Raw genomic sequence first — 14,594 nt, 5'->3', positions numbered from 1 at the left:
AAAATTACCTTTGATATTCTGACTAGAATCATACTGAATCACGCAATCTGATTAGGGTTAAAAAGATTAAAATGAATGTAACTGACACCTTTATTTGACTGAATCTTTCTACTCAGGAATATGGTATTTTCTTTTATTCAGATCATCTTCATGTCCTTCAACATGTCCTTCTATGATTTCTTCATGTGGGTCTTACGTGTTTCTTGTTAGGTATTTTCCTAAATATTTTATATCTATGGTTGGTATGTGAATAAGACTTTTCTAGAGGTAATTTCTAACTGGTTATTACAGGTAAATAGGACAATACTGATTTTTTTAAATGTTACTCTTATAATTGGCCACCTTATTTGAGTCTTTTATTAGTTCTAGTAGTTTTTTTCCCATTATGATACATGGGGACCTTATGATTTTTCTAGTAGACTATTTATAAGCATCTGAAAATTACAATTTTGCCTATACCTTTCAGTTTTTAAAAATTTGCTGGCTAGAATTCAATCCCTATCAAAACACCAACAGCATTTTTCACAGAACTAGAACAATCCTAAAATTTTTTTAAAGATTTTATTTATTTATTTAACAGAGAGAGAGATCACAAATAGGCAGGGAGGCAGGTAGAGAGAGAGGGGGAAGCAGGCTCCCCGCTGAGCAGAGAGCCCAATGCAGGGCTCGATCCCAGGACCCTGAGATCATGACCTGAGCTGGAAGCAGAGGCTTAACCACTGAGGCACCCAGGTGCCCCTAGAACAATCCTAAAATTTATGTGGAACCACAAAAGACCCCTAAGAGCCAAAGTAATCCTGAAAAAGAAACAAAACTGGAAGTATCACAGTCCCAGACTTCAAGTTATATTATAAAGCTGTAGTAATCAGGCACCTGGGTGGTTCAGTGATTAAGCCTCTGCCTTTGGCTCAGGTCATGATCCCAGGGTCCTGGGATGGAGCCCTGCATCAGGCTCCCTGCTCAGCAGGAGGCCTGCTTCTCCCTCTCACACTCCCCTGGCATGTGTTCCCTTTCTTGCTGTGTCTCTGTCAAACAAATAAATAAAATCTTAGGAAAAAAAAAAAGAAAGCTGTAGTAATCAAAACAGTATGAAGCAGGCATAAAACAGACACATAGATCAATGAAAAAGAACAGAAAACCCAGAAATAAACCCACAAGTATACGGTCAATTAATCTTGAACAAAAGAGGCAAAAATACACAATGGGAAAAAGTATCTTCAATAAATGCTGTTAGAAAACTGGACTGCTACATGCAAAAGAATGAAACTGGACCACGTTCTTACACCCTAAACAAAAATGAACTCAAAATGGATTAAAGACCCAAATGTAGTCCCTGAACCATAAAAATCCTAGAAAAGAGCACAGGTAGTAATTTCTCTGACATCAGCCACAGCAACATTTTTCTAGCTATGACTCCTGGGGCAAGGGAAATAAAAGCAAAAATAAACTATTGGAACTACATCAAAATAAAAAGCTACTACACAGCGAAGAAACAATTAACAAAATTAAGAAGAAACCTACTGAATTAGAGAAGATATTTGCAAATGACATATCCAATAAAGGGTGAGTATGCAAAATATATAAAGAACTTACACCAGAAAAACACATAATCCAATTAAAAAATGGGCAGAAGACGTGAACAGACATTTCTCAAAGAAGACATCCAGACGGGCAAAAGGCATTCAACATCACTCATCATCAGGAAATGCAAATCAAAACTACAATGAGACATCACCTCACATGGTCAGAATGGCTAAAATAAAAAACACAAGAAACAAGTGTTGGTAAAGATGTGGAGAAACAGGAACCCTTGTACACTGTTCGTGGGAATGCAAACTATTGTGGAAAACAGAATGGAGGTTCCTCAAAAAGTTAAAAATATAACTACCCTATGATCCAACAGTCGAACTACTGGGTATTTGCCCCAAAAAGTACAAAACACTAATTCAAAGGGATACATGCACCCCTATGTTTATAGCAGTATTAATTACAATAGGCAAATATGGAAGCAGCCCAACTGTCCATTGATAGATAAATGGATAAAGAAGATGTAGGGGGTGTGTGTGTGAGAGAGAGAGAATATTACTGAGCCATAAAAAAGAATGAAATCTTGCCATTTGCAACAGCACAGATGAAGCCAGAGAGTATAATGCTAAGCAAAATAAGTCAGAGAAAGACACCATATGATTCTGCTCATATGCAGCATTTGAGAAACAAAATAATTGAACAAAGGAGAGACAGAGAGACAAAGAGACTCTCAGCTACAGAGAACAAACTGATGGCTACCAGAAGGGAGGTGGGTGGGAGGATGCGTGAAAGAGGTAAAGGGGATTTAGAGTATACTTATCATGATGAGCACTGAGTACTGTGTAGAATCACTATATAGAGAATGTTGAATCACTATATTGTACACCTGAAACTAATATAACACTGTATCTTCACTATACTGGAGCTAAAATAAAATTAAAAACTGAAAAAAAAAAAAAAACCCTGAAAAAAATTCATTACCTAGAACTTCAAGTTCAATGCTATTTGAGCTATCTTGACCCTGACTTAAACTGTCTTGTTAAACATACTGATCATGGGTTTCTAGTGGGTTACTTTTATTAATGTAAGAAAGTTTCTTCTGCTCATGCTAAGTTGTCACCATATACGGATGCTGATAACATATACTAACTTTTATCAATGTAAGAAAGATCTTTTCTCCTGCTAAGTTTTTATCATATACTGATGCTGAATTTTTTAATTTCTTTTTGATTTCTGTCATGTACATTACATGGATTTTTCTTCTTTAATCTACTAAAGTAATACAAATAATTTATTACTTTATAAGACTTCCTTTTCTTAAAACAAAAACAAAACAAAAAACGGGGGCACCTGAGTGGCTCAGTGGATTAAGCCTCTGCCTTTGGCTCAGGTCATGATCTCAGGGTCCTGGGATGGCATCTGCTCGGCAGGGAGCCTGCTTCCCCCTCTCTGTCCACCTGCTTCTCTGCCTATTTATGATCTCTGTCAAATAAATAAATAAAATCTTTAAAAAGAATAAAGACTTCCTTGTACTGACCTATCCTTGCATTCCTGTGATGCAAACAATTTACCTAGACATGTAATATGTTGCTCTTTTAATACACTGCTAGACTGACTTTTTTTAATATTTAATTTCGGATCTTCATATCTATGTTAAAAAGGAAACTGAAAAAAAAAAAAAAAAAAGGGAAACTGATTTGTAAGGTATACATGTGCCCTGTGCTTTCCCTGTCCACTTCTGGTATCATAGTTATACTACCCTTACAGGAGTTAGAAAGTACTCTACATACTAGAAGAGTGTTATAGGGAGATTTGTTTCTTGAAGATTTGATAAAATTTACTTATAAAACCGGCTAGGACTCGTATCTCTGACTACCTCTTCAATTTTTCCTATAATCATCAACCAGTTCAGGTTTCTGTCTCTCTGTGATTCAAATCATCCATTTCACCTACATTTTTTCATTGTTATACATGTATATGTGTTTGTGTATTATTCTCATCTATATTCATCATAATGCCCCTTTTGTCATCTCTCATGTTCTATAACTGCATATATCCTCTTTTCCCTAATCAAATTCCCCAAAGATTTATGTCACTTTACTGGCCTAGTAAAAAAAAAAAAGTTTTTTATCATTTAGGTTTATTGATTTTCATTTTTATTTATAAAAATAAAAGACCAATTCTTTTCTTTCTACTTTGGTGTTATTGTTACTACTACTATGACTATTATTATTTTGGTTGATCAACTTTTGTTGCCTATCTTCCAGATCATTAAATTTGTCTTTAATCATATCCACTAGATTCTCAAGCTGATGTATTTAATCTTTGAAGTTCAATAACCCTATTTTAAATTTCCATGAACTTTATTGCAGAAATAATACTTTTTCAAAGCAGGCTATTATCTAACATAGTCACTACCTCAAGTCTTTTTGAAGACACCAACTAACATGTTTTTAACTTCTCCTGTATTCCCCGAAGTCTCTTACTCTGGGTCTTTCTCTCATCCTATTTGTTTTCCTTGAATGTCGGATGATCCTTTGATTTTCATTCATACGTCAGCAGAAAAGACTAGGTCAGTCAACAAGGGCAGCTCGAGCACATCTGTGGGCTGGCTAGCAATGGGTCTCTCCTTGGGGAGGGGCAACCGTAGGCTCTCTTACATAGAGAGGAGTACCTCTACTCTTACTCTTACATAGTAGAGGAGTGTCCAGGGACCCAGCTGTGCTTTAGGGCATATGAATAGAAAACCTGCAAAACAACAGGCTGGGAGACAGACACAAACCTGCAGAAATGAAGTCTTTCCTCTAGTGGTGAAGATCCTGCCTACTGGAAGGCTTACGTTGCCTTGCCCACCCTGCTTTTTGTTGGGGGTGCCCATGCTGATATCAAGCTCTACTCTGCTTCTCTCATATCCCTACACCCACTTTCTTCAGAGCACAGTTCTCAGTTCTTCGCCAGAGAGTCACTGTCATAAATGCAATACTTTATAGTTTCCTGAATTTGGCTCTAGGGCCCCTTCCTCTCAGTAGCAGTTAGTCACTGTAAGCTCTGCTTTTAATTCCATTTTCTTCTGCACCTGTGTTTTGGGTTATGATTTTTTGTTTTTGTTTCCTTTTGTCAATCTAATCCCATCTGCCATCTGTTTTCAGTTTTCCAGGAATTCTTCCTAACTTTTGGTCTACTAAAGGTGGGCACCTTTTCTGGTTTTCTAGCAGTATAACAGATTTTTTTTAATGTCTATATTTTGTTATTTTAAAGGATTTTTATAAAGAAGGGAGCTAAAGGCATATGTTCAGGTTGCCATTTTGCCCCCAAATTCCAGTCTGTCCTCCTGAGTTCCTAAATGAAATGTTCTTTTGCAATTTAAACTGTTTTATTTGAAGCACTTCAATGAACACTTTGCTAAGGAGAAGAAAAATCATTCTTCTCAACCCCTGCTTACTGGTGAACAAAACAGATTTCTGTTTGTCAAGTTCATTAAAAAAGTGACTACAATCTAGTTAAACATGGCAAGTTCCACAAAAGATGTGACATTTAACCAATAATTTTCCGAGGGAGAAAAAAACAACACAAAGTTTATGAGAAAGGCAGTCTTAGAGAAGGAAATGGGAACTTCCCCAGATTTCAAATGGAAAGATTTATCCATTTCATTTACAAGGAATCAAGAGTTTGATCCAATAAAAAGGCAGTTACAATAAATCTAAAGCCACTAAGGATGTAACAGTTTGATCTTTCTAAGTGAATGCTATTTCCCTAAAAGTGTAAACTGAAACGTATTCCTTCTGCAAATTACATCCACATCCCATATCAAGTCAATAAGTATTTTGTAAGCCTGAAACATAAATCTTAAAGAAAGCGAAACAACGTGAAGCAAAGATGTGGCCTCCATCTTTTAACAGAAAATCTGAATGCAAAGAAAAAATACACACATATCCAAATTAGCTTCCATATTAAACTAATGAGAGATACCGGGAGGTGGTTCAATGTTTTCAGCTCTTAAAGAATTGCTACAGTAATTCACAACTACAGTGAGAGGAGGGAGAGAAGCTGATGAAGATTGCTTTTTTTAAAATCTACTATTATTTTAGGTTATGTTAATAGAAGTATTGAAACTAGACCACAAAGCACTTACTAGAGTGACACTTAACAGGTCCGATCTTGGCAAGGAAATGACTGTTTAGCTCACATGGCATTTTAAAAAATCTACACATTTTACATAAAAATCCAGGATTCAGTTTGTCTTTAAGAATCAGAAAATTTGGCAAATCTAGCCCCATATTCCCATGTAAAAGGAGTCACGGGGAGCCCGTGCGTGCTGGTAAATGTTAACTGGCTCCGCTGAGAGGAAAGACCAAAGAAACCTATATGCCCATGGAGGCTGACTGCAAGTTCCCAGCATGATGTCCTGAGCTGAGACAGCCACCTCCCCACGAGCTGGCTCTGACAAGAGAATGACTGGAGCTGGGTTGTGGCTGCCTCCTGAAAAGGGGCAAAGAGCCCTGTGTTCTCCAGGATTCCCCTGCTCCCTACGGTCTGACACGTGGCCGCTTCCCGCCCTAGGCACCAGTCTGCCCTCCCACTTCCTTTGTCCCTCCGCCCCAAAGAACTCCAGATCAAAGCTGGTGGCAGTACTGGGGACACTATCCCCAGACCACACACAAAAATCACTGTTTACTCTGAATGTACCTATTACAGGAGGGACGTGAAGGAGCCAGAGGTGGCAAATGAGATACTGACTCCCAACGGTGAGTTTAGAAGGCCTATGCACCAGAGAAGGGTTGCGAGTGCTGGGGATGATCCTGCTTGGGGGCTTGGGGGTGGGGGGGTAGTGATTCTCGAGAGGCAGGGAGGGAAAAGAGGGAGCATGCTGGGAAGCAAGGGGACACTGAAGAAGATGGGTATCAAATGAAAAAAATAAGTACTTCATCCAAGGATTCTTGACTCTGACATTTTAAACTGAATTGCAAACGACATTAAAGTAGCTCATTACATTTTTATGTGTATTAAAGGAAAGCATGGATTTCTAAAGACTGAGAAATATTGGTTTAAAGGAAAACAAAATAAATCACCCTCAAGTGGCTGAAGAGCTATTCAGTAGAAGAATCTATTTCCAACATCCATTATGCTAATTAACGAGCCATTATTTTCACCAGTGGAGATCCATTTCTAACATTTATTATGCTAATTTGAGCTGATATAAAAGTACAAAAATAGCAGAGACATTTGTAGTAACTGTCTCTGGAGGGGAGCCCTTCTGATTATATGCCAGGTGCTTACCCTGGGAGGCAAACTTTGATTAAAGCAGCTGACCACACCTAGAGTGTCTTAAGTTAGCACAGAAATACTCTCCCACCTTACGTTTCATGGACTTTTTAAAAGTAAAATAAACTTCTGGGAGATGACATTTTCAATGCCATTGTTCACAAAAGGGGAAATAATTGAAAGCACAAAGCATATTATTAATGACTCCAACCTTTAGAAAGGGCAGTAAATACAGTCCTTAATTTCAAAAATCCAAAAGAGGCTTGGGAACATGGAGTCAGAGGAGGAAGGAGGAGGCAAGCTCCCCCAAGACCTCGTGCCTCCCTCCCCTGGAGTCCGCTGCACTCCCCAGGAACAGAGGACATGTCTTTGGCAATCACAGCATGACTACACATGAAGGCATTGAGAGAAGGGACACACTCTGTTTTTTTAACACTTTAATCTTGATTTAGGCATCCAACTTTTTCAGGCTTAATTTTTTTCTCTGACATCTCCCACCTAGCCTACTACAAAAGTTCCTGTTAAAACCGTCAAATGAAAATATTTCACCAACTATTAATTACTATCAAGTGGAATATAGTACTCCTTTCAATTTGTACATTATTAATAGTAATAGTGACAATTATAATGAGTCATTTTTGCTAGTGTAAAATAAATTAATTCCTTAGAGATGAGCCTTTCACTACAGTGGTTACTTTATTACCAACAGATGTTTATTAAATGCCAACCATATGTATGAAATGGTACAAGCTTGGAATACAAAGCAGGAACAGGATCCTGGCCTTGAGTAAGTCTAGGATCTAACAAACTCACAGGACCTGAGGTCAGCAAGTGTAAACCCCCCCCCCCAAGTCTCTCCTACAATGACTCTGAACAGTGGTTATCACGTCTCGACTTGAACTACTTTGGCAATAAGGGATCTGTTCTTCTGGGAGGCCGCCCATCCCCATCAAAGCGTCTTAACTGAGAGAAATTTACCAGAAAAGATGGCTCCACAGAAAGAGTTCTGTGGATGCGAGCATCTGAGCCATGGACACACATGGCAGAGTCCCTGCGGCTCCTGAATAACAAGCCACCACCCCTCCTCACATTTGGCTGATTGCAGCTACTTCATACTCAAGAAATGCTATTTCACTGGTTGGGAAACATCTTCCAAAGAAAAACCTCTTGGCTAACTTAGTAGTGGAGGTGGGCTTTACAGAAGTTATGTGTGTGTGTATATGTGTATGTATGCATTCACTCAGCAACCCAGTCTTCAATGAGAAGGCAGACAGCAGAGAAATTATGGGCTTGGGCTTCAGAGTCGCACTGACTGAGTTCAAATCTCAGCACAGCCACTACCAGCTGTGGATCCTCATTTATTAGTATAACAAATTACTATAATTAGTATCCAAATCATTTAAACTCTACAAGCCTCAGTTCCCTTATCTATAAAATGGAACTAATCAGAATACCTACTTAATAGGGTTTTTGTGAGAACTAAAGGAGGTAATACAGTGATTAAACTGAGGTCCATAGACAAAGCTCAGAAGTCTGTGAGGAATTTTAACTTGTGTTGTTATTTTAATGAGAATCTTTAAAAATCTGACATAAGCAGGGACAAATGGCTCACTCAGTCAAGAGAGTATGCACTCTTGTTCTCCGGGTAGTGAGTTTGAGCCCCATGTGGGCCACAGAGCTTACTTCCAAAAAGAAAAATCTGGGGGGAAAAAAATCAGACATTTACTGTACAACCAGGTACTGGCACATGATTTCAGGGACTCTCTGCATTTCTTCCTGGCCTAATGAGAAATGGATAGAAATAAGCCTAATATGAAATCCAAACAGGCACTAAAAGAAAGCCAACTTATGTCACCACCATCTGTACAATGAAGTATTTTAGAAGAATCTGCAAAGATCAACATGGGGAAGAACCTGTGTCAAAGGACACTTCTGCAGTACAGGCACCTGACACTGAAGAATCAAACCCAGCATGGAAGCAGGACCACACTGGAGAAACAGGCTTTAGTCGGAGCAGATTACTATCCACCATATCACGGCTAACTTTTATGGCTGCATTTAAAATTATAAATTCATGTTCTGGTTAAAAGTTGCTAAAGAGCTATATGCATAAAGATTTTATGCCTAGTTTTATGCTTATATATATATTCAAGTAACATTTTAATAAGGATAACCATATTGTGATTATGCAAGAGAATGTTCTCGTGTGGAGGAAATACATAACTGAAGTACCTAGGAGTACACAGGCATGATATCTCCTGCTCTCAAGTGTTTCAGGAAAAATAATCTGCATATATATATATATATATATATACTCATATATATACAAATATATGCACATATATATGAGAGAGACAACGACAGAGGAAATGGGACAAAATATAAACCACTGGTGCATTTGGTGGAAGAATATATGATAGCCAAGGAATTTTAGAGCACCTCACACTTAGGAGGACCTAGCCCCTCCTTCTTCAAGATCCAGATCCAGAATTGCCCACAGTATCATGAGACCATTAACTGAGCTGGGAGAAGGGATCCAACAACAGAATCACCTGGTAAGGCATTTTCAGAATGCTTACAAACACCCCTTCCTCCTCTCTTTGGAAATGACTGCCACAATAAGCCACTGTCATGAACGGAAATACACAGTATCCCTCTTGGGTGTGTTAAGCTATGAAGAATAAAAATCACTAATGCAATGATCAAAGCCATCAAATTAGGCTACAGATGATCAGACGGCTGTCCTCTCAATTAAGGTCTACCAGGCAATCTCAACACAGCCATGGTACAGCTAGGAGGACACTTTAGGGAACAAGATAGAACTAAATAAATTTAAGCAAAGGAGAATGACCATTTTCTTGAGCACCCCTCTAAAATTTGGGAACAATAGAGGCTGAAAGAGGGAGGAACTGCCTCTAATGGAATAGTCACGTTTGCTCACAAGTGGCGTGCCAAGTCCTCCAGTGCTCTTGAAAGAGAATCTGATGATGTCACTCCTGTCTAGGCACCCATCTATTCCAGCATGTCTGAATACCAGAGTATTCAGACGTGCTCATGATACCTTCATGACCCATGTGTTAGTCAGGTCTTCCCAGTACATTAAGGGAGGAGCCAGCAGCAAGTTTATCCAACAAAGGAGATATAACCGAATCATGTTCTTTCAAGTGCAGGCCCCAATTCTCAGTGGATCCTAAAGTCTATTTAATGAGTCATGACCCCACTCTCCTTTAAATAAAGTAAAATATAAAGAACAAAACAGGCAGCTCACCATGCAAATCAGGGTAATCTTTGTTGCATGCAGCTTTTGTATCATTTATGTCAATATATCAATACAAGGGTCACAATGCTTTTGTACTGTGTGCGTTGGCAAAAATGTTTGAAAGCCACCCTTACAGATGCTGAGAGGTAAAACAGGAGACTTAAGAGGAGAGGAAGAAAGAAACAAATGGGAGCCCATCCCGCTGAACTGCTCAAAGCAAAGTGGTGGCAAAAGTACCCACAACCTGTGCACACCACAACCAGATACTTTATTGATGCAAAGGCTGGTCACGATCTTGCAGGAAGGAAATTTATCTGAGAAAATAGTAAGTGAGTGCAATTGACCATTATGTTATAATTAATCAGACACACTTCTTTCTTCCTTTTCAAGGCAAAAATAGACCACAATCTATATACATGAAAATATCCCATACATCTGGGGCATCAGACCCCCCCCCCATAAGAAAAGGTTGCAAGCCTGGCAGTGCTTTACTTGGAAGAATTATGGTAATTTATGATCAAACTTCACTGACCTTCCGCAAGTGAGGAGCTGGTGAATTTCTAGGTGCTGGCAGGTACAGCAACTCCTGCCAAGGCCACCTTCCTTTCCTGTTCTCTCCACATCAGTCACACCAACCTTATCCCGCTTTTTCTGATCGTAGGCATGCTCATCAGAGCAGATCGAAAAGTGCTATCCCCTCCACCAAAATCCTCAAAACCAAAACCACACATTTCTGAAAATTATTTTAATCTAAGTGAAGAAGTCAGCAGACACAAGAACATCTTACCATCAGAACCTACCCCAAAAAAATTACCAAAAATATTTTGTACACATTACGATAAAACGAAGTATTGTGTTAAAGACACAACAAAGTGTTGTGCTAATAAACCTCAGTGTCTAAGTGTCCTGCCCTCAAATTTTGTTCAATTTTGACTGCTAAAAAACAGACCTAGCAAAAGGTTGGGGTCTTCCCAGCACCAGCATTAATCACGACTGAAAGGAGAGATTCCTCCAGCACATGTAAAACGGGCAATCTCACGTTGTATTTTCATAAGTACCTTCCAGGATTACCCTGGATGCTGATTAAATCAATGTCTCATGAGCAGTGGAATAATTATTTTAAGTAAATGTACTCCTTCTAGGCCATCCAGATAAATGACTATTGTGTTACTACAAAACCACCATTTCACTATTGACTTCAGCTCTACAGTGTACCATTGAGATATTTCTTTTATTCTCTGCTAGCAGACATAATGAAGCCTTAAGGCTATCAGGTATTATAGACTCGAGTCCTAATAGTCACTGTTCTCTTCAAATGCTCAAACAATAACATCTTCAAAAATGCTTGAGTTTTTGGTTCTCTGTGAGCCAAAGAGAAAACAATCATTCAGGTCACCTACAGGAGTCGGGAAACTGATCTCAAGTAGTAGAATATTTTTCGGTTTGTAATAAGACACCCAAATCAGATTACATACACAAGACTTTTTTAAAGTGTTGAGGAGAATGTTAAGTGTAACAGCAATTTATAACAAAAGCTAAAATAGAATTAATCTAGGGCAGAGAAAGCTGATTCAGGCTGAACAAGCCCAAGTAGGTCTTAAGAAATCTACTGGAAGACTCCGAACTTAATGCTCAACTTTGCCTATAAATTGCATAAGTTTTCACATACTTCCATTACTAGATAACAAAAAATACCTAGTTTTTGAACTCTGTGCCTAGTTTTTTAACTCTGTGCTCTCATGGGTGGTGATCCACGCACCACCACTGTAAAAAAAGTTTCTAAAAATGTTGTCTACATGTTAATAATAATGATTACAGACATCTTTGGACTTCTACCCTCTTCTTTAAATATAAAAAAGGGGGGCACCTGGGTGGCTTAGTGGGTTAAGCCTCTGCCTTCGGCTCAGATCATGATCTCAGGGTCCTGGGATTGAGCCCCGACTTGGGCTCTCTGCTCAGCAGGAGCCTGCTTCCCCCTCTCTCTCTGCCTGCCTCTCTGCCTACTTGTGATCTCTCTCTCTCTCTGTCAAATAAATAAATAAAATCTTTTTTAAAATAAATAAATAAATATAAAAAAGGATCCTGAGAAACAAATTATTTCAGAGGGATTCCAGAATCATGACAGCCCATTACTAAACCAACTGGAATCACGAGAGTCCAAAGAAGAATATTCCAGAATAAAGTCTACTCTGTGATCATTCTGGCCTTGCATATGCATAGATCCTGACTCTGCAAATCACTAACTGCTGTGTTAAACACAGGAGGTAAGTAAGAATTCCTCTAGCCCTTGAAATTATCATTCTGTTTTTATCACCAAGTATGCCCAGTCTCCCCCTACTATACATTTTACAGCTGCAAAATTTAAGTTCATCAGCTCCGTAAAGGCAGTGTCTGTCCCTTGTTCATCTGTGTATGCCCCTTATACATAAGAGTCCAATCACTGCTCATTGAATTGGTCTCCAGCCTGAACACACTGCCCCTGAAGCTGGGTTCCAGGGCTGAACCTGAGAAAGTAGCACAAAAAGAGAAGAAACTTTTACTCTCTACCCCGAAGACACAAAGGGCTGTCCTGAGGTCATTACTTCTATTTTTTATTTGTATAAATACCATCTTGTTTTACTAATCCTAACTAAACGTGGGCATTATAAAACAAATTTAAAATACTGTCTTATAAAGTATAAAAACTTCTAAATTAACTACTTTCATACTTAATGAAGCTTGTAACTAGCTATTCAAGTCAATAACATGTATTGCAATCTTAGAGACTTAAAGGAGTTTTTGTGGGTTAGATAAAAGCCTATAACCTGAGCTGCCTCTCCTTAGCTCAGTGTCCTTGGGAATGACACTTAACATCCCTGAGCTTCAATTGCCTTAGCAAGGGATAATTATACCACACCAAAGGGTAGTTATATCCTCGGAACAATCAAAAGCTAAGTAAATGTAAATTATGTAAGAGGTTGAAAAGAAAAAAAAAAAAAACAAAAAACCTCTAATTGTTATCTCGTCCAATCACTAGTCTAAAGATAACCTTGCAAGAGTGTTGGTAGAAGGAGAGAGTGGGAGGATACAGACACACTGATCAATACAGAGATGAGAATAAATCCTTCCAGAAGCCAACAAAGTGCCAAGAGAGGACAGAATGTGGCAGTCCCCATCAGGAGCTGAGAGCTAAGATAAACACCATCCATACAATCCCTCATTGAATCCTTACAAATACCTTCTAAAGCGTTGCCATTTCATGTTAGTAATGAGGAAACCGAGGCTCAGAAACCCAAAAGTCTTGGCCCACGAAAAGGCAGAGCTTACATTTTAAGGACAAGCACCTTCCAGCCTGCCAATTCATTAAGCACTAAGCTCGAAAGCAATTCATCTTTAAGAACTTATAATGTATAAAAGCCCAACCTCAGATATTTCTTTTGTTATTAGCATTTCATTGTTTAGGAAAAGGTCACTTAACTTTGTTCCCAGCCATTCTCACAAATATTGTTCAGGAAGCAATTTTAACATTGAACAATAACGTTTAAAAACAAATAAACTGGGATGCCTGGGTGGCTCAGTGGGTTAAGCCTCTGCCTTCGGCTCAGGGCATGATCCCAGAGTCCTGGGATCGAGCCCCACATCCGGCTCTCTGTTCCACAGGGAGCCTGCTTCTCTGCCTACTTGTGTTCTCTGTCAAATAAATAAATAAAATTAAAAAAAAAAAAAAAATATATATATATATACCTTAGGGTGAGCAGGAAAACCACTTTAACGCATTGTGGAGTTATCTCATGGAGGACCATCTCACGTACTCTTTCCTTTCATCTGTCCTCCACCATATTAGTGAATTTTCCCCCAATATTTGCTCTTTCTCACCGATACAAATGGAATTTTCAAGACTGTCTTCCATTATAAGCGTTGCATATTCCTATGACAGGAATGATCTTGATTTTTTTCCACCTCTAATTCTCTCCTGGTCAATTAGTCTGTCAAGCAACATACATTTATCTAAACTTCCAGAGACACTTAATGACTATCTCCACTCAAGAGCCAGGAAGCCAGAAAGGCCAAGAATTTCTTGAGTTAACCCTTAGAGCTCCAGTATCCAAAGATGAAATTTATAAAACTTACATGTTCTAGCATTTGAAAATAAAAATGAGGGTACTAAGCTGTTATCCCTGAAGAAAACAACCAAAATGAACTGCATGGAGAAACACATGAGTCTATTATAATGCGGGAGACAAGAGGCCATAGGTAAAAAGCACTTTAAAACAGGTTTCTGACTTACGTTTTTCATCATCAGCGTGCACCAGAGATGCTGCCCTTGACAAAACATCCAATGGTGTCTCCATTCCTGGTTGGAGCCTAGAAGGAAAAAAAAGAGAATAAAGAACTTAAAGAGAATTCAAAGGACTCATTTAGAATTGCAGTAGTTAACAATTAGAAGGATTCCCCCACCACATGCAAATCACAGGGCAGAGGATGAAATTCTTCCCGGTCTGAAGAAATCCAGTGGATTTGGTCCAGGCACAGCTAGAGCAAAGGGTTAAATTCCATTCTGTCTACT

The 14,594-nt window shown here is 38.8% G+C and overlaps 1 protein-coding gene across 3 annotated transcripts in view; it reads right to left on the bottom strand.

Moving 5' to 3' along the window:
• VGLL4 (vestigial like family member 4) overlaps positions 1–14,594 on the bottom strand; it is a 154,996-nt gene that overhangs the window by 125,563 nt on the left and 14,839 nt on the right. For all 3 annotated transcript variants that reach the window (XM_080816800.1, XM_080816798.1, XM_080816799.1), the window contains exon 2: positions 14,316–14,392. Coding sequence is in view for 2 of the 3 variants with exons in the window: in XM_080816798.1 (XP_080672924.1) it covers positions 14,316–14,379 (64 nt within the window). In the remaining variant the exon portion in view is untranslated. The remainder of the gene's footprint in view (positions 1–14,315; positions 14,393–14,594) is intronic.

The sequence above is a fragment of the Martes martes genome, assembly GCF_963455335.1.
Source record: "Martes martes genome assembly, chromosome: 1".
NCBI classification, from domain to species: Eukaryota; Metazoa; Chordata; class Mammalia; order Carnivora; family Mustelidae; genus Martes; species Martes martes.
This window is presented reverse-complemented; position numbering and strand designations above follow the sequence as displayed.